The 20194-nt window shown below is 40.4% G+C and overlaps 2 protein-coding genes across 3 annotated transcripts in view; one reads left to right on the top strand and one right to left on the bottom strand.

Moving 5' to 3' along the window:
• Positions 1-13403, bottom strand: part of WAC (WW domain containing adaptor with coiled-coil) — a 58343-nt gene extending 44940 nt beyond the window's left edge. Inside the window, exons 1-3 of one of the 2 annotated variants that reach the window (XM_069006567.1) lie at positions 12627-13403; positions 12428-12464; positions 10848-11043 (exon numbers count right to left, since the gene is read on the bottom strand). In XM_069006567.1, the coding sequence (XP_068862668.1) occupies positions 10848-10986 (139 nt within the window). In that variant the 5' untranslated portion in view covers positions 10987-11043; positions 12428-12464; positions 12627-13403. Of the gene's footprint in view, positions 1-10847; positions 11044-12427; positions 12465-12588 lie in introns of both variants that reach the window. The other variant, XM_069006566.1, reaches the window with a different exon arrangement.
• Positions 13404-14445: 1042 nt separating this feature from the next.
• Positions 14446-14790, top strand: LOC138106077 (microtubule nucleation factor SSNA1-like). Its single transcript, XM_069006086.1, has one exon. It carries the CDS (start codon positions 14446-14448, stop codon positions 14788-14790), a length of 345 nt encoding a protein of 114 aa, XP_068862187.1.
• The last annotated feature ends 5404 nt before the right edge of the window (positions 14791-20194 follow it).

A 20194-nucleotide genomic window follows, 5' to 3' on the forward strand; every position in this document is an offset into this window, starting at 1 on the left:
CGAACTCTGCCTTCGTTCTGGACTGTAGCTCATAAAACATTTACATCTCTAATACAGTGTCAGAGACTGCTCAAGAGAGGTTCTTCTGACCTCAAGTAGCAGCTTCATATGGAGACTTTTTAATTATTATGACCTGCAAAAACAGATGTGTTAAACTGACAGCTAGAATCCTTACCACAAACTAAAAACCTCGTTATCTGAACTCCACATGGATCAGCACAGCAAATGGGCAATAGACTGAATTTTCCCCTTCTAAGCCCCCCTCAGCAACACACCATGAAACCCAAATGACCCTCCCATGAACACACTGTAATACAGCACTAAGAGAGTGGAGCTCAGTGATGGCAGCCTAACAGCACCACAACACACTTTCCTACCTCCAGCAACAACACTTCCACAAAACTCATCAACTAGGAGTAAGCAGAAGACTGAATCTATATTTCTGTAATTACGGATTCACATTAATTGACAGTAGATAATTCCAAATTTATAGGTTTTTTTTCCTCTCGAAAGCCAATAAATCTAGAGAACTCAAGACATTTCTAAAAATATATCAGTCATCTGGGGCAACAGGCACACACTCATGCTTCATAAAAATTAGGCTCAAGGGATACTAAAATGATAAACAATTCCTTTAACATTGCAGGAGGGGGAGGGGGCAAACATCACAAATTTTACTTCTCATTCAGGGAGCTTCTCAAAGAACATAAAACATTGGAAGAACCACTGATGTTTATCAACGCACACCTCAGATGGGAGTTACTCGGATGCAGACACTTTATGACAACTGTGTATTTCAGTATTTTAAGATTACAAACAGCAGAGTAATACTGTGAAAGACTGACACACCATAACCCAGTCATCACAAACTGCAGTTTGATTAAAATCAGGGGTCACGCAAAACAATTTCTGCTTACAAAGGAAAAAAAAAGCAGTTGCCCAAACGCAGCTCTGAGACTCTTTTCCCCTTTTCTATGTATCCACAGAACCAAATTAGTACTCCCACTCAGAAGCTCCAAACAAATAAGTAAGATATGACAACTTAATCTCCCTAACAGAATCCACTGAGCAAAAATAAGGCTAATTAAGAACAAGGCCAGGTTGTTTAGCAACTCTCAAATTTCTTTTGATGTTTTGAGGATAGCTACTTGAGGACAGAGAAGTTTAAACAGAAGACCCTGTGAATGTAATATTACTTACAGAGGAACTTGCATTGAATGTTTCCATTACTAGGCTTATTTAATTTCTATCTGGGAATTTCAGAAAAGAAGTGATGCTATTTACACTCCAAAAAAAATTTAAAAAGGCAAGTCAAATTAATTTCTGTCACACAGAAATTCTTCATTAATAAAGGAATGCTGGCCCACAGCTCAGGGTGGAAGCAAATATAGCAAGCAAGGACTGACCTAAGAATTAATATATATAGTGTTGTGATTTAAAAAAAAACAGATTCACAGCTTTATTTCAGGCTGGCCCAGCTCAGCTTAACAAAGCTTAGTTCATCTTAACAAAGGTATTGAGCAACAGGGCTTTCAAGCATCTAAAGTACAATAGGTGACAAGACAATTCATCCCTCTTCCCATTAAGTAATTCTTAAATATATACATAAAATTCAACTGGTCTTTCCTGGAACTACCTTACTATAGGAAAATAAGCCTCTTAACAAAAGCTGCTTATTACGTTAACAAATTCAAAATCTATTTTACAATTGTTTGATTGCCTAAGTGTCTCATTTTATTTCCCTAGTTAAGTAAACACTCTCAAAAGGATTATACAAAAACTGCAACCATTACTATAGACAGTGTTCAGCCAATAAGAGGTGAACTTTACACTACTTGAGGAGGATCATATTATTTCTTGTATTAAAACAAGCATAAATAGCATTCTTTCAAATGAACAGTTTTTAAAATTAAGTCTTTGTTAATCTGTCAGCAGCAGGTGTCTGAATGAGGAATCTACTTGAACGACTTAACTAGATGAGATCTGAACTCCCCCCTATGTTATTCAAGGGGCACAGCTGGTATGAAGACACCAGCATCCAGAAGATCATAATTATGTAAAATAAATACAGCAGAAAAAAAAAAAATAGGTAGAGCACATTACCTAACTTGTATTGCAGAGTTTATGAACCGATGTGCATTACCTATTATATACCTAATTAAAAAATTCTTTGTGGTTTTTCCACATTTGGGAGTGAATAGGTATGTTTGAAACATACAAATGAGACGAGCAGGACAGACCATAATTTCCTTTCCCCGTTTTCGGCCCTGATGGACATGGATAATTGGTAACTCTGCTGCTTGAACAAACTCAGCAACAAACCTAGAAAAACACTGAGGAAGACTGTTGCTTTGGAAGGACATAAAAAAGTGCAATATTTAAGAAATGTGGGAAACCAACGCAGAGGAACTAATCTGTGTAACTGGGATGGAACTGTAAATCTTCGTGGAAGTATTTTCAGAAAGACTGACATGCCTAAATACATACAGCAGGTCAGAGAAATTAGTTGACAGGTATCAGAAAAGTAATGATAAATGTTTAGACCAAAAAAAAAATCCTTTTGAAGATTTCTGCTGCCCCTCAGACACAGGGAATTTAGCTCATTTAGCTCTGGACACTAATTGTTCATATTTCTGGCTGCCTTTTTCTTGTTCTGAAGCACTTGAATACTGTTTTACATCTCTTTTTTTTTTGACTGATGACAAAAGAAAGGTATTAGCATTTTTTATCATACCGCTGTTGTAGAAACAAAACAAGTAATGTTTTAACATTGCGACAGAAAAAATTACATTTAATGTTGACAGACCATTCCTTTGCAACTCTCCTCTGTAACAACAGTCGCAGTCAGGCACAGATGATTATTCCAAAGTCCCACAGGGCCTAATCACACATCTCTAGGCCTAGGTTTCCATTAATTTCCAACATAATGTAACATTGCTGCATGCATGGAAATGTAAGTCAAAGCCATAAAAGCTTAACAGACATCTCTTAATCCATCTGGTAAAAAGAGCGAAGTCTCTTACCAGTCTTCTGCTCAGAAATGTATCTCCCTTTCCAGTCACCTGGAGGACCAACTTTCCAACTGGACATACCAAGGGGGACCCTTATCACTGTCTGTAAGTATCTGAATGGAGGGTGTCAGATGATGGATCCAAGCTCTTCTTAGTGCCAAACAGGTCAAGAAGCAATGAGCAGAAACTGAGGCACAGAAGTTCCACCTGATTATGAGGAAGAACTTCTTTACTGCGTGGGTGACAGAGCACTGGAACAGGTTGCTCAGGGAGGTTACAGCATCTCCGTCACTGGAGAGATTGAAGAACCATCTGGACATAATCCTCTGTCATGTGCTCTGGGATGACCCTGCTTGAGCAGAGAGTTTGGACCAGACCCACTGTGGCCCCTTCCAACCTGACCCATTCTGTGATTATTCTTGAATGGTATTCCCTGAGTCTACTTCCAGTCAACAGGCAAGTACAATTTGTGCCTTAGAACATGCATCTCACTTCACAAGCATGAAAGCAGTAAGAAAAAGGGAAACACTGCCCAAGAGGAAAAGAAGGGGTGCAAAAGTTTATGTAAGAGAATTCCAGGCTATTTCAGTTTCTGTTTAAAATTTCCACAGTAGGAAGATAGGTGAATATCACATTCAAGAGATGTCTTTGAATAATTTAGAAAGTGTTTAAGTTTATAGGATGAGCAATTTGTTTTAGAAGCTTACACTTCAGATATTGACCCAATTTTGTTCCCTAAATATTCATTGCCATAGACCTTCCACTTACTACAGATTAATGAATTTCAAAATACAATTTCACAAAACAACACTTCTGACAAAAATGTCAATAAATACAAATTTTAACCCACGGTATAATTCTGAGATTACTCCCTGTACATACAGATGCAGGCAGAAAGCTCTGATTTCAGAAAAGCGGTAAAATGTTCAGGAAAAGTTTGGTAACCCACAAGCGCCATGGAAGTATTTCTCTAACAGACTGAAGTACTAAAGGGATACAGGTTCATGACAAAATCCAGACATGAACTCCCTGTATGATAAGGCTAATGCTAAGGCTAATGCTATCAAATGGAAACCCACACTAGTTTAGTAGGAAAGCAAACCTGCAGAACAGAGTAGAACAGTAAAAACACAGATATTAAAAGCATTCTTATACTACTAGCAAATATCACTGGGATAAAGGAACAGGTAATGGACTTAGATACTCTTTAGGGTAGCTTTATTTTTGTAAGTTAGGAAGTCTGTTAAAGGTCTTCAGGGAAACAGAATCTTCTAATACTGAAGTTACAGCAGGGAACACCTGCAGTGAAGTACAATAAAGTCTGGTGACCCTTTTATAATACAAGGGAAAACAGAAACACTGTTGTTATCTTACGATGAATATAAAGAAACGCTTCTTCTTCTTAAGTGCTACATTTACTTCCAGAAAGGATTCATTTTTACACTACAACAAACTACTGACAAAATGTAAGCCTTAGTGTTAAGAACTGCCTTTTGTTGCCAGTACCATTTTTTTTCTTAGTGAAGAGTAACATAGGGAATGATCTCTGTACAGCAAGAGGTTTTTCCCTGAAAATGCCTATGAAATTGCATAAAAGCCTGACTTTGTAAACAAATGCAGTTACCACTGCAAGTTGGGTGCCATTAAATTACTATTATTCACAGTAACATTATTACAGCATCACCTCCCCTCTCAGCCAAAACAAAGGCAGAGCATTCTCTTCCAAGTTCTGCACAGTTTCAGTGATACTTGGCTTACTGGATACTTTACAGTGAATAGGTAGAAATGGTCAGGAAAACAAATGTAAACTGTCAATAAACAGGTTTTTTTCTTAGAAAGCAGCCATGTCCCAAAACATGGTTAAGGAATAATTCTAATCAGGGGCCATTTGGGAATGCAGAGCAATCCCAGTAAAAAACTACTACGTAATTTACAAATTGCTATCTTGACTACAGCCTAGTAGCAGGCAGCTCATCAGAAACTAATAGTTTTCATTACTTCATCTTCAGAAAAGCAACCCAAAAGTACAAGGTTAGTAAACTGTATATTCATTTTCTGTAAAGTCAGAGGCAAATAGCATACATTAAAGCATGATGCTAAGCAAAAATCATTCCCTTATGATTAGCTTATGTACCAAAGACAAGCAAATTCACCAAATTTTGTATACAGTTAGTTATTTTCTCTTTCCCAAAACATAAAATATGCTTACATACAAAACCCTACCAGGTCTAGCGGGCAGACTGACTTGAACATATTACAATTACAATCCAATGAATTCTTAAAACTAAGATATACATTTGCTTAAACACAACAACTATAAATGGAAACCTTCAGAGGACCTATTTACAGAACAGAATTCTACACTCTCACAAATAAAAGAATGTAAAAACAGTAAGAAAAAATTCCCAATGTCAAAGTCCTTATAGCAATAGAGTTTGGAAAGCAGCTGCATCAACAGGTTACAAACAAACAGCAATGCTTATTAACATTTGATGCAGCCTCCATTTCAGATCAAGTCTCCCACTAATACATCTTTACCCTAGCAACCTCCACCAGATACTTGAACTTCATTAAGAGAAACAGACGACTCCATCCACCTACATGAATAAAGACTTAGCATTTAATACCATCATATTAATATCACAATTCTTACCTAACATCAATAATATAAAAGTAGGGGTTTGTATCATCCATTCTGTGCTACTTAAAAGCAAGCTTTGCAGGTACTTTTCAAAAGCAATTTTCAGTATTAATATTCTAAACCTCTAAATTTAAAGAGTACAAACACAATTCATATCTGTTACTGTGATTCTATGAGCACATACTTTTCAATTTCTTTTCTACTAGAGATCCTCACAACAGAGTAATACAAAAAAATGGTTATACAACTGATCCAGCAAAAACTCACCTCAAAAATATTGCCAAATCCACTGAGTAAATGGAAAGCTACTTTCTATCTAGAAGTGCTAAACTTGAAAGCAAGCTTAAAATTAAAACCCTGTCTGAAGGCAGTAGAACTAGTAACACTTAAAAAAAAAAGCTTATATAAATATCAGAAAACAGAAACTTTTCCTGATTTTTTGTTTTAAATCCAGAGAAAAGCTTCTAAAAGGTGAATGATCCTGGAAGCAATTCTATTTTTCTTAAAACACAAACCAGCCACCAACTCCTACCTCCTTTAAAGCCACCCAAAAAGCTAACATTCAAGGAATAGTGAAGTAAATCACTAAATCTACACTTGGCTGTTGGAGGGTATTCAAAGCATGTTTCATGGAGAGCTCACTCTCCTTTGTGATCAGACTTCTCTCATCCCAGCTTTGACCGTACAATTACAGCGAGGAAATGGTTTTCATGGTAATGAATAATTGCTTTAACATTAACAGCAGTCAATACTACCTGCACAGATAGAATCTACTCCAGCTTCTTCCTGAACCCTTCGCTATGTCCATTACTCTCAGACACGCCTCCTTCCACCTATCCTGCAATTTCCTCTTTGCAAGGCCCATTGCCCGAGCATCTCCAATTCTCTTGCAGCTGCCCCAACACCCCTCCCCACTCACTGTTTATTTCATTGGTCAATGATTCACTGATTCACACTAATTTAATCAGCAGTTCCCCTCCACTTCCAGGGCTGCTAGAACAGGAACCTAACACAGTTCTCTGTTTAGGACTGTTTGCTGTCCTTTTGCTATGAGGACTCTGAACTCCTTCAGGAACCAGTGAAAATAAAGAAAGCCAACACAGAATCACAGAAGCTCCCACCACCACTTTGGTAAAAATAGGAACTCATTATTTAAATTATTTCATTCAGCCTCTAATAGCAGTAGGATTTTTAATTCCAGAACTGTATTAGTCAGTAACAGTGGTCACTGACAAGTGTTCTTAATTGCCAATTAAAAAAAAAAAACAAACCACGTGCAAAAGAAACAGTCACAAAGCTTCAGTTATACTTTGGAATTTAAATATCACAAGTTATAATCAAATTTCATTAAAACAGTCTACACTGCACAATAGCACACAAATAGCACACAATTCAGCAAAAGATTTCATGCTATGTACATTTACACTCTCCAGTTATTTTAAGCAATTCAGTAAGCTCATGGCATGAAGCACACAAAGTCTCAAAGTCTCTTAAATGTAAATGTAGTGAAACATGCAGTATTTTCTTCAGAGTAAGAAACAACTGAGTACAGGTGCCTTAACTGAACTAACCTTTTCTGTATAAAGTTCTACTGTGTATCTTAGTGGGTCATTCTGCTCCATACAGTTAAGTAAGTATCCCTTCACCATTTTTTTACCAGGGGTTGCATCTCGCATTTTTGCTCTTAAATTATATATATCTATATATCTCCCTTTCATTATTCCCAAAGCTACCCTACTTATCTGTCCTCTTTGTTTTCTTTCTTGTACACCAGTATCATGTCATTCATGCATTTAAAAAGACCTACAACAGCCTTCCATCCTCAAGCATGAGAGCGCTCAAATCTTTGTATTTCCCTTTTTCTTTAATGGAAACATTTTTCCAAATCTACAAGGCCCTTCATAGTTCTATTCCCCATAAACAATGCTGGCTTTAAGTCCCTATTTGTTACTGTTAAGAAACTTCACACTCGAGTTGGTCTCATAAGACCCCCTAATCTCTTCAAACCCCACACTTGCCTATAGCAGCTGACCTAAAAACAAGAGATGCACTGAGGGGGGGAAGCTGTTCATTATGTTTTAAACACTTGCACACAGAGAATTCCCCCATGCACAGGGATCTGAAAGCAAGAACAAAGTTAAGGCAGTTTTTTTATATGCTGAATGTACAAGTACTCTTAGGAAACCAGGGATGTGACAAAAACTTGCAATTACTCCATCATGTTTAGTCCAAGGTAAATTTGGAAGTCTCTCTCCAGAGAACGACTGTCTCTGTACACAGTCTCTTTCCACAGAAACCATGCAGTAAGCAACTTTGAAAAATGCTTTGTTTGCACTGTATCAGTACGGAGGGCTTACCCGTAACACATTTTAAAACCTTAATTGAATTTCTTACCATGGATTACAATTCTACAAAAGATTCTGCCATGAATATTACAAAAATAAGCTGTTACAAAAAATACCTTTATACACATACTAAAGATATTAACAGGAGGTGGTTCTACCATTTTTGAGTAATTAATTTTCAGTCAATTCCTGCCCTTGTATTTTAAATATGTACACTTACATCTTGAAATGACATTTAAATGACATTCTGCATTTACCACAAAGACATGAACCAGTCATGACTAAATCAGCGTGCTACACCACTGAAACTTCCTGTTTCACTTCAGAGCTAAAATTACTAAGAGATGTATAGGAGTTCTTTCTATACATTGAGAGATCAGGTTAAATTGGATATGTTCAGCAGTAATACTCCAGATTTACGTCCTATTTTGTTTTCTGAGGTATGAGAGAAGAGATTGTTTGTTTGGGACTTTAATTCAGTTTTGGAAAATAAATACTAGAGATTTTTTAATGAGATTGGCTTTGTTAAGTTCAGGTAGATCACAGGAAGGCTGTAACACCTGTAGCAGTTTCAAATCGAGCAGCACCAATTTTAAAATAATGCACAGCAATTAAAAAAAAAAACCCACCCAACTTCTTTCCTCCTCTCTGAAGAATGTAAAAAGAAAACAAGACAGACAATTACAGTAGTATCAAAGCCAATTAATACTCTTCAGTCATATTAAGGCTTAGATGAAAAATGTTAGCACTTTAGCAATTTCTTTTTTCCCCTGTATGTCTCTAATTGCAAAACTAAGGGAATACTATGGCAATAGCAGCCCTCCAGTGTAATTCAATAGACAGAGAACATGGTAAATTATTTTGTCTTTTGCATATTAGCAATATGCAAATGTCCATTATACTACAGCATTTCACCCATATTCTAACACCTACCTTCAATTCATACTGACAGAAATATTCAGTACATCAAAGACAAATTGATATCCTTCTGCCCACATCTGCTTAGCTTTGGTTTACTATGTACAGTACACAGGATCTAACATAACTTTGGTTGTTCTGAATGTATTTAACTAAGGTGAAACTGTGGCCAAACTAACCTTACTTAGGACACACACACAGGAAAAAAAATGACTTATTTACATTAACAATACAAATGTTCTACTTTTAAAATTAGTAATTTCCCTCAGACTGTTGAAGACTGCTTCCTTCTTCCAGTCTGTTAACACATGATGTGCAAACACCTGCTTTCAGATCAGAATAAATGAAACTTTCCACTGTCTTAACCAGGAGAAGGTACAGTGGGATGGTGTTCCTTCCATTTACAAGACTACAAATAATTCATTTTCCTTCATCCTTACTGTATGCATACATGCTTCAGACCATTCCCCAACTATTAAATCCAGCTGGATTCTGTAAGAACTTTAGAATGTCTTTCCTATATTACAACACTTCCAACACAAAAATAAGTAAATGTACTCCCCACATAGAGCCTCATTCTCCAGATGTTTTCATATATGCATAATTCCACTAAATGCAGCTCAGTTGAAGCAGAAAAAAATCACCGACTGCAGCAAAAGCAAGTAGAATTGCAAGAGTATGTAGGACTAGTATCTTTGGACAGGTGAACAGGAAATAAAAGAGGACATCTCTGTATCCTGAGAAGTAGCACAGAATAGCAGCATATGGGCATTGCACATGCATTTAATTCTGAGATTACTACACTTTCAATTGTGATCAGATACAATCAAAATCAGTGTACTAACAAAGAGGCCTGTTCTTTAATCCATCTACACACTTGTATGACATTACCAGTGGTCTACAGAGCCTTTGCATTAAGTCAAAGAAGGAAAAACAAATAGGATTTATAAGAACAACTGGGTACCATGAACACATTTGTGGGGTGGAACTAGTATTTCCTAAAAACGCACTTGAAAGATACTTCCTTTATTTTACTATACCTATTATATCTAGTAAAACTAGTGCAGCAATAAATGTATATGTACATCAGAATTTGTTAGCTTTATACAGAACAAAGAAGCACTGAGTTAAAGCTCCAAATTCTCTACTTGAATACTTCACTTTGTAACTTGACACAAAGACCAATTAAGAAAACAAAAAAACACCTTTCCAAATTCAGACAGTAACTGCCATTTTCTAAACTCTGGCTGTTTGTTATCTTAACACTGTTTATTACCTGGAAAATCCTATTCTTTTCCTAGGAAGCAGGGATACAAAGATCAGTTAAAAAATACTGGAGATATTACTACTGTCTATAAACGGGTAAAAACGCAGTAGGCTGACTTGACTGTGAACACACTTCTTAAAGCTCCTGTCAAGAAAGGCTCTAGTATGTGCTACCTTTCATTATCATTTTCTAATTATTAAGAGTTCTACATAGCAGCTAAATACAAAGAAGCTTTTATCATTTCTGATGGGGTTTAGTCTACAGAGAATGTACCTACACAGTACAGCACCACAATACACGAAGTTATTAAAATGGATCCAAAACAGCCAATATTTATTGGTAATGAAAAATCCAGAAAACTATTTCATGTTATCAAATGTTGCAGTATGTCTTAAAATAAATGAGACATACTACTTAAAAAAAAAAAAGGTTTATTTAATCTTTAAGACTACAAGGAAAACTAGCATACCTGTAAAATCAGAAAATTAATAGGTTTTACAGTGCCTAAATGATTGCTTCCAATTAAATTCCCATTTTGGGTTCATTGCAGTCTCCCTAGCAGAGTACAAGGCACATTTAGTGCAAGACATCACCTGAGTGATAACGCCTAACTTTAATGAGAAATTAGTGATTGCTTAAGTAAAAGTTTGTTAAAGATAACTCACCACCATCCCTCTCTCTAACTCTGTGAGTATGCACACTTTTTGCTTTACTGTGCCCTGTGTTGTCACCGTATTTGTTTTCAGGGCTGTCAGAGCGCCGCAGCATTTTATTTGGCGGTGAAGGATCTGTGGTGTCTCGCATCTTGTCATGACGGTGATCACCACCACTGGGGTGACTCTTGGATGAGTACTTAAGAGCCTGCAAAAGATCACAAGAAAACAGGCATTCCCATTAGAAATAAAATTTGGGGATTTTTTTCTTTTTTCGAAAGTACTTTTAAAAGTTAATTAATTTTAATTCCCTATTAAAAAAAAAAATCAGCATTAATCTTTCCAGTTTTAATTAACTACATTAAAGCAACAAGTTCTGTAATTAGAACTCAAACCACTTTCTCCCACTATTATATCCAATGTAACACTTGCTGTTAAGAAGAACCTAATTTCTCTATCTTTTCACTGATGGACTACACACTTTCTGCAGTAAATGGGCCACAGTTCTTCCACACCTCTGGGAGAAGAGTAAGTCTCCATTTGTTATTAGGAATACAAACTTAAAGTTACACTGATTCAGTGTAAACCTTGAATATGTCCTCCATACTCTAGTAAAAACCATTCCATTTCACCATTACCTTGCACCTCGGTGATGTTTTTTTCAGTACTAACATCCTTGTCACAGATGTAATTAAAAAAAAAAGAATTCTAGGGGGCCAAAATGTGTAATGTGACAATTCATTTTGAAGTCGTTACCAGAAATTACATGTTCTGCCTCACTCTGACCTGCTTGGTTTTGCAGTGTGAACTCCTGAAGGCAAGTGTTTACATTTACGTGAACTGTCAGTGACAGGTGCCTTGGACTGCTGTACTGCACTTCAGTGATTCAAATACACGGAAATGCAGTAGAACAGTTCAATTCAGGGCCTATGGAGAGCAGTATCACAACATACAGCTTTCCACAGACTCAAACCTCGACAATAGGGTTTTTTCAGTAGACACAGCAAAGAAGCACACTATCCACCTTACAGAAACTGAGGCTGTTGTCAGTAGCTCAAGGATTTGATTGTTTCTGAACATGCCTAGCAGCTGGCAACTGCAGAAATTAAGCTTCAATCACAACTCTAAGTTGGTCAGGGTCTAAACCCGTGCCCCGCTCAGGTTACAGCCCACAGCAGCAGTTTTGGGGAGAATAAAGGACTTTGGGGAGGGGGTGGGGGCGTGGAAGAACAAGACTCCTTTTGTTTTTAGAAAAAAAACATTCACCGTCCCTGGCTCTCCACTCCACCGTGGCTGACCCCGGCTCCCTCTCCCGCCCCTCGCACCCTCCCCGACTCCCAGGCCTGAGCCCCGCACGGGTCGCACTAGGCCGCTCCTGCTCGCCCCGGCTCCGTAGGCCTCGGCCGAGCATCGGGGCCCCGTTCCCCGCGCCAGTGCCGCCGCCGCCTCCCCGCCCCGCGGCCCCGGGTCCAGAGCGCCGCCAGGGGCCGGACCGGGGCGGCCGCGGCACCGCGGCCTGCGGCGGCCGCCGGAGCCTCCGCTGGAGTAGCTCCCCCCCGCCTCCCCTGCTCCTCCTCCCGGCCCGGCGGTACCTGGTAGGGCTGCGAGTCCCCCCTGCGGTCGTGACAGCTGAGGAGAGAGCGAAAGAAAGAGAGAGAGGCGTTAGCGAGCGCCCGTTACCGGCCCCGCGGCCGGGCCGAACATGGCGGAGGGGGGGGGGGGCGGCCCCACAGGGCCAGGGGGGTGAATTTACCCATCACTGAGTCTCTGCTGTTTCCTCGCATACATTACCATCAATGCCCGGCCTGTGTGTGTGAGGGTGAGGGGACGAGGAGGGCACGGCCGCGGCCGGGCCACAGGCGCCGAGGGGGGAGGCGGGGGCGGCAGCGCTCCGGGGGCAGGGGCGGGGGAAGGGGGCGGCTCGGGCAGCTCGGCTGGAGCGGCGCTCACGGGCCCATCGCCTCGAGAGGGGAGACGCCGGCAGCTCGGCCCCGCGCGCGCTGAGACACACCGGGAGCACCGACTCGGCCACCGCCTCCCCCCGCCGCGCCCGCCGCCGCCGCTCCAACTACATCCGGGGAACTCAGGCGACGCCGCGCTCGGTCAACGTCGGCTCTTTCCGGCTCTTTCCGACGCGCTCCGTCCCCTCTGTCCCCTTTGCTCTCGGGCGACTCTGCCTTCGGTAAACATCGGCTGCCTCCGCCGAGCCCGACGCCCCTCAGTCCCTCCCTTCGGCAAACATCGGCTACCTCCGCCGAGCCCGACGCCCTTCAGTCCCTCTCTTCGGCAAACATCGGCTGCTTCCGTAACGCTCAGCCCTCCCTGCTCCTCCCGCCTCGGCCCACTCTCCCGACCGCTACCTGTCTTCGGAAAACATCGCGGTTTTCCGGAGAGACGTTTCCGCACGGCCGTCAGGGCGGTGCCGCGTTCGGAAGAGCTCGGGTGTTTCCGTGACCCCTCACGGGCCGGCGCGGCCGTTGGCGGGCGCACGGGGCCGGTTGGCCGAGGGCAGCGTGGCCTCGGTGGCAGAGCTGCTCCCTCGGTGCGATCCCGAGCTGCGATCCTGCCAGGCAGGTGGGGGCAACAGAGGGAATTGCGGGGCGGGTGGGAGATACGAATGGGAAGGTCTCCTCTTACCTACCCCCTCCTCCCCTTCCGCCCGGGCACTCGATGTACAGGCAGGAGCCATTTTGTGCGCGGCGCGTGTTCCGCAGGGCCGCGCTCGGCGGCGAGGAGGGTGTTAAAATGTCCCTGGGGCGGCGGCCGCGCGGGTCAGGCCTTGGCCCCGGTGTGTCCCCGGGGGGTGGTGTGAGCGGCGGGCGAGGGGCTCGTCGTGGCTCCAGCACAGGCGTTCCAGGTCACCCCAGTGTTTGGGGAGCTCCGGGTGCTCGGTATGTCGGGAAGGTTCTCCGCTGTTGTCAGTGCCTGCTGAGTCCCTCAGGGTGGTGCCCGGTGACAGGACGAGGAGCGATGGCTATAAACTAAAACACAAGAAGTTTCACCTCAGCATGAGGAAGAACTTCCTCGTGTTGAGGGTGGAGAAGCACTGGAATAGGCTGCCCGGGAAGGGCGTGAAGTGTGCTTCTGTGGAGACATTCAGAGCCCACTTAGATGCGTTCCTGTATCACCTGCTCTAGGTGACCCTGCTTTGCCAGGGGGTTGGACTGGGTGATCTCTAGACGTCCCTTCCAACCCTAAGAATTCTGTGATAATGTAATTCTTGCTCTTTTCTGACCAGGCCCTTGAAGTTTGAGGTACAAAGCATCCTATATTCAGGATTGTATAAAAGTATTGTAAAACATATCATGAATACTTTGATACCATTGCCATGACCGTGTCATAGGAGCCAGCAGTTTTCAGTAAAGGTTTAAGAGCAGATGCCAAATTTTGCCTTGTCCCCCTCCTGAAAAGGGAAGAGATGTGACACATCTCGGGGTGGGCATGTTAACCTTAAATAGAGAACCTTGCCCCGTGGCTCCATCTGTGCTAGTGAAGCATTATTCATGTTAACACTCTTACAATTTTTTTTTGTTTCTTTGTTTGTTTGTTCTCCTTTAATTGGAGTGCAGAAGGCCGTTGCTGAAAGGGGACTTCAGGGAGTGAGTGCAGGATGACTCAGCAGGGAGCTGTTCTTCAGGGTTACAATAATGAACTAGTGAAATGCATTGAAGATTTATGTATGCAAAAAGAAGAACTGAACAAACAAATCCGGCAAGCAGAAGAGGAAAAGAATAAACTCCAGCATGAAATTCAAGTTCTCAGTGAACAGTTGGAATGTGTATGTGAAAACCTGGCCCAAAAGGTGGCTTCACGGAATGAGCTTGATAAAATACTCGCTGAAACTGAAGCTGCTTACATGAAGATTTTGGATAGCTCTAGAACTTTACTTAATGTCCTGAAGAAGGAAGTGGGAAGCTTAAAGCATTCACCAGATCTGAAAACCAATGTAACGTGAAACAGTCAAATGTTTGGACTCTCCAGTGCTAAAATTCCACTAGGTGAGAAACGTGGTCAGCCACGGAACCTTACAGCCACAGTATAAGTAGAGAGGGATTTTCTTCGAGTCTTTCTGTATGTTACATTCTTTTCAAATGCACTAGAAAATAGATTAAATAAAGTTGCTGTTTTGCTTAAAAAAATGTACTTAATTGAACACTATAAAACTTAGCAAAATAGGTAGTTGAGTCAAATGTAACACTGTCAGTTTTGACATTATGATGCTTCAAGACTTAAAAAAAAGACGTTTTATTGGTTGACTTCAGATGTCTACTGGTAAATTATTCTTTGAAAACGAGTGGATACAAGTCAATCAGATGCTACTTCTTTTCACTCTCTGAATGCTTAGGCTTTATTGTTGGGACCAAGTAGAAATGAGCTATTTAGCTTCCTGTAGGAGCTTGGAGTTCTGTCTGCTGCATGCACAAAGACAACCCCTGTTTACAATAATTGTCTATTTGAATAATAGAGGGATAAGGTGAGAAATCAGGACTAATGCAGGGCATGGAAGCTTAAAATTTAACACTGTATGTGGTTTCTGCATCTTTTGAAGCTATTCTCCAAAGCCTTGTTCAGAAAGGAGATGTGCTGCAGTGAAAGCTTTGGTGCAAGTGCACAGACAGCTACACCATGAATGCTTGGACCAGTAATTCATTTGGGGCTGTGAAAATTTGTCAGTAGTGACTAGAAGTCCTGAAAAAACCACTGGGGTCCTGTTAAAAATAGTGAGGTAAATACAAGACCAAAGAAGATAGTCCTGGCTAAAAGCCAGTAATACAATTTTTGGAAACCTTTTTAGTGCCTTTTAGCTCAATACTGATCTTTTAAATAATTGTAATAAGATTGTAGAGAATAGTGAACATCCTGGAATGATGTGAAATAAATACAAATGAAAGGTGAAAGAAGGAAAGTGGTTTGCAGCTATCAGACATTCTTACAGAGGACATTAAAACAGAACTTAGAGATCAGGGATGACATAACAGCATGGCATAAATTTCAATTTAATGCTGTTTTTTATTTTTACTGAACCTCTCTGTTTGTGCATGTGTACATGCATGTGCATTTTGTCATGCTCCTTCACATGTTACAGCAGTAACTTTTTAAGCTGTGTCTTGTTGTCAAATCTTCATTCAATACCAATTAATTAAATCAAAAGAAGTCTAGTTGTAATCTCCGTACTTGATAATGGTGTGTCTCTCAGGTGCATGCATAGAGGGTATGGAGATGTGAATAGTTTTGGTAATAGCTCTTCATCAGTAATAGGATGCAAATTTTATGTTCTTCTGGTTGCCATGCTACATCAGGGATGAGTGTGACTGAGGTAATCACAGTTTACTTGTATGGCACTTGCAGGGGCTTCCCTCTGGGGAATTTCTAGTGGGTAATGCTGAGGTGATAAAATAACATCATCTCAGGGGTGCTGCTGTAGTAGTACTGCAGCACTCAGGACCACCTTGTTTATGTTGAAGTGAAACACAAAAATTTTGCTATTTTTAGTAGCAAAAGAGTGGTTTATTTGACATTTTATGACATTCTGTCTTCCCTTAGACTGGTAGTAGTAACTGATATACAGCAAAATAGGAAGACTCAGGAAAAGTGTTAACTGAAGAGCAAGAACTTGGAGTTGCAAATGTAAACTGCTTCTTATTAGCTGCAATGGAACTCGAAACTGTCTGAAAAAAAATTTGTATCATAGCTCATTTATAGAGAACAGTACAGTTAATTTCTAGTATTGGTCTAACACAATAATTACAGGTTTGTTTGCCTTAGAATAATCATAAATAATGCCTCTTGTTCTACTGAAGCTGATAAAACTAAAGAAGTTTTAAGAGAAGCCTTATGAGACTTTGAAGAAATCTACTTCCAGACATTATTATGTAACTATTACAGTGTCAAAACTAAATAACTGGAGATGCTTTAATTTCTTTTTTTACAAAACTAAGGGAAAAATGTAACTTTTGGCTAGTATTTACACACACACTGGAGCCTCCCAGTTCTCCAAAAAAAGTTGAAATGTTGCTAGAATTCCACTCAGTGATCCCAATCTAAAATTTCCATTTAAAGTCACACTTAAAGGTGGAGAGAAATAATATATTTCTAGGGGTTGCCTATTTTTAGAATAACTCCGAAGTGTGGCAGTCATTGTGCGCCTGTAGAGTTGCTACTCAGTAATGCTTACCATTATATTCTACATTGACCCAAATGAACCCTTTTATTGAAGTGATAAACCTTTTTCACTGCTTTTTCAGACACTATAAATCTTGACATAAATAGCTTTTGTTAAACAACTTCACTTTGTTCAGAAGATAGGCAAACTAAGTTGGTGCACAGTATTGCTGGAAGAGAAATTATAATTTGCAGATGGCAGGGGTGGCCTGAAACAGAAAGTTTACCTTAAATAAGGCAAGTCATAAGTTTAAAGTATCATACTTATTCCTAACTTAATTTTTAGAGTAAATTTGCATGACTCTTGAGTTTCAACCTGATGCTTTACTGCAGTGCATTAATGACAAAAGTTGGGTTCCTAATCTAAACTGCTGTGTTGGGTGTTTTGTATCTTATTTCATATGTGGGGAGACAACAGTTTTCGAACCTCCCACCTGTGCCTGATTCAAAGATTTAGTGAAATGCATCTAGAGCATTGGTCTAAAGTCCTGAATTTATGTAAAGGCACCTCTATCTGGTTTCCAAGTAACAGGACGTAACTGCAAGGTATCTGGTGATTCCCTGCTTTTATAGCAATGCTTCTTGAATATGTACCCAGCACTTAAAACACTAGTGATCAACAGTTTTTTCAAAACATTTGACTGTTGACTCCTTGCAAGTAAACTGTAGAGAGTTTGGCAGTTACTAAAGAAACTGCTTGTGGGTGGTATGTTGAAGTAATTTTCCGTGTGGAAGTGATTATAGGAACCAGTGAGTGAAGTCACTTATGCCAGCAGCCATTCACATCCCATTACTGTCTCTTTTCAGTGGTGCTTACCCTGCAGCTCAGGTACCTCGTCCCCACATGCAGTTTCTGTTAATCACCTTACAGAAATGGAGGTGAGTGGATTGGGGGTTGGCTTTAATTTCAAGGGTAGGGAATAAAGAGAAGGTGTGGATGTGAAGTCCTGGTTTGGGAAGACTGGAGCATGAGGGGGTATGATAGAGAGGTGGAGTTTCTCCTAATTTCTGTCTGCTTTAAGTGTACTTGTACTGAGCTACTGAGTTCTTGCTACCCAATAAATCAAATTTTAGAAACCATCTGAACTTCATCTGAAGCCTGAACTTTCTCCCCCTTCCTTTAAGTCCACTGACAGTCAGCAAATGAGGCAACCTATGTTTTGTTTTCTCTTTCTGTCTTTTATTTCTGTTCCAGCAGGAGGCTGTGGATTCTAAGCCTCCTGTTTGCTGGGTAAGTGTGCTGCTAGGCTCACACAGGATGCAGTGGTGTTGTTTCCTGTCCTGGATGCTCTCCTATGAACAGTCCTCAGTGAACTGCTTGGGTTTTATAAAGAACCCCAAGTTCTGTGTGTACTTGATGTACTCTGTATGTCAGATTGACCTTGGACAATTTAGGCAGAGGATTGGCAGGTTTTTGGCTCTTGGTGAATGCAAGAGATTGGTTTCCTTGGACTAGGAATTCTTCAGACCAGGAAGACTAGGCATCTTCAAATACCTAAAGAATTGTCCATTCAAACAATGAAGCAAGCTGTAGTCTGAACCCAGGTGACTGGATCTTGGATTCCTGTTTAAGAATTGAGTGCAACTCCATCTAGCTCTTGGGGTACAAGTGTGTCCCACTCCAAATCGATAAAATGGATTAAGCTAAACTGGAACAAGGTACTGGTGATTCTGTAACAAGAACATTCAGAAGATTGTTAGCCAGAGGATCAGATGTCTACAGTTAATTCATCATACAGATGAGTCTTGTGCAGAGTATCTATTACTCCTTAGATGATTTTGCTTGTTAGGAGAGATTTGAGTGATAAGGTGTAGCTTGTGGCAGTTGCCTTGAGTAGATCCTAGATTCTTGGAGTTTTATGCAAGAAGTAGACAAAACAGTTATTTTTTAATAATTTATTTTTTTAATTTCCTTCTTTTCAGGAATGAGCGAAGAAGTATTAATAAATGCTTTAATGTTGATTGGTTTGTGTGTGTGGTGGTGGTTTTCTTAACAGATGAATAGGCAAGTTTTCCTAAAATCACAGTGTTCTTTTACACAATGTATGTGTGTGTTTTTAAGTATGGATGTATCTATTTTCTTTTTTCTCCTTTGGGTGAAGGATGGACTACTGTTTGGTTTAATTTGTGCACCAGTTGCTCTGTCAGTGTCTGTTGTTTTACTGGGGAGGAGTCAGGCACCGTGGCCACTTCTTGGGTGTCTGTTCTATGCCTTTTTTAAACTTGGGATGGGTTTTTTGTTCTTTGCCCCTTAACTACTTATAAATCTGTCAGGGATTTTATTAAATGCCCCAGAGTAATCCTTGATGGTTGTCTACCTTAGTTGGTTTCAGATGAAGTTTGGTTCACATCTAGCTGTAAAACCCAGCTAATTGCATATTAGGTGTTCATAAAACATGGAGAGGTTCAAGCTTGCACAACAGGGAGCTATGTGGTCATTCATAGCTCTAGCTTGTGGGATTTGTGTGAAAAGCAGTTCGGTGTTGTAGTCTGTATTTACAAAAATAAGATTTTAGTAGAATTTGGGCTAGTAGAACACTTTGATTTTATAGTTGTTTCAAAAGTAGCTTCACAAGATCTTGTGGGGTGGAACAATTTGCAGGTTTTTTTGTCTGTGCAAGACTATGGATATGCTTCAGTAACTACTACAGAAAATTTGTAAATTTTAATACTTGAATATCTTACTTAGCAGCAGGATGGAAATAACTGTAAAATCTTTGCATTTTGATTATAGCACACCCATTGTTTGTGACACGATGCAAAGCTGATAATATTTGTAAGTATGCTTAATTTGAATGTCGCAAATGGCAAAATGTTACTTTTAGAACAGGATTCATGTATATTAGAAGAAAACAAGCACCTGTAGACAGAGATCATGTTCAAGAAGAGGCATTTGAAAAAAGTCCTGTCAGTCTTGCTCTGGAGGTGGGATTGATCGTGATTCCACTGACTGTGGTGGGAGCTTGTTTCTCTCACATCTCACTTAGGGCCTGTGAAGTTTCATGGGGTGGCTTCTCCTCTCAGCCTTACCAGCACTCCTGTATAGAGTGCGTGTACTTGGTCCTGAAGGATTTAGAACAGTGTTGAGTGTTCTTGTTTACTATCGTGTGTGAAGTAGACACACAGCTTTCTGGCCAGCCTAAATCAAGACTACAGGAGTGTTAGAGACTATAAAAGTAAGAGGCTGAACAATTTTT

This window comes from Aphelocoma coerulescens, chromosome 2, assembly GCF_041296385.1.
Source record: "Aphelocoma coerulescens isolate FSJ_1873_10779 chromosome 2, UR_Acoe_1.0, whole genome shotgun sequence".
Lineage (NCBI taxonomy): Eukaryota > Metazoa > Chordata > Aves > Passeriformes > Corvidae > Aphelocoma > Aphelocoma coerulescens.

Excerpts from the sequence above, each read along its gene's own strand:
- LOC138106077 (XM_069006086.1), top strand. The coding sequence starts at position 14,446 with ATGACTCAGCAGGGAGCTGTTCTTCAGGGTTACAATAATGAACTAGTG.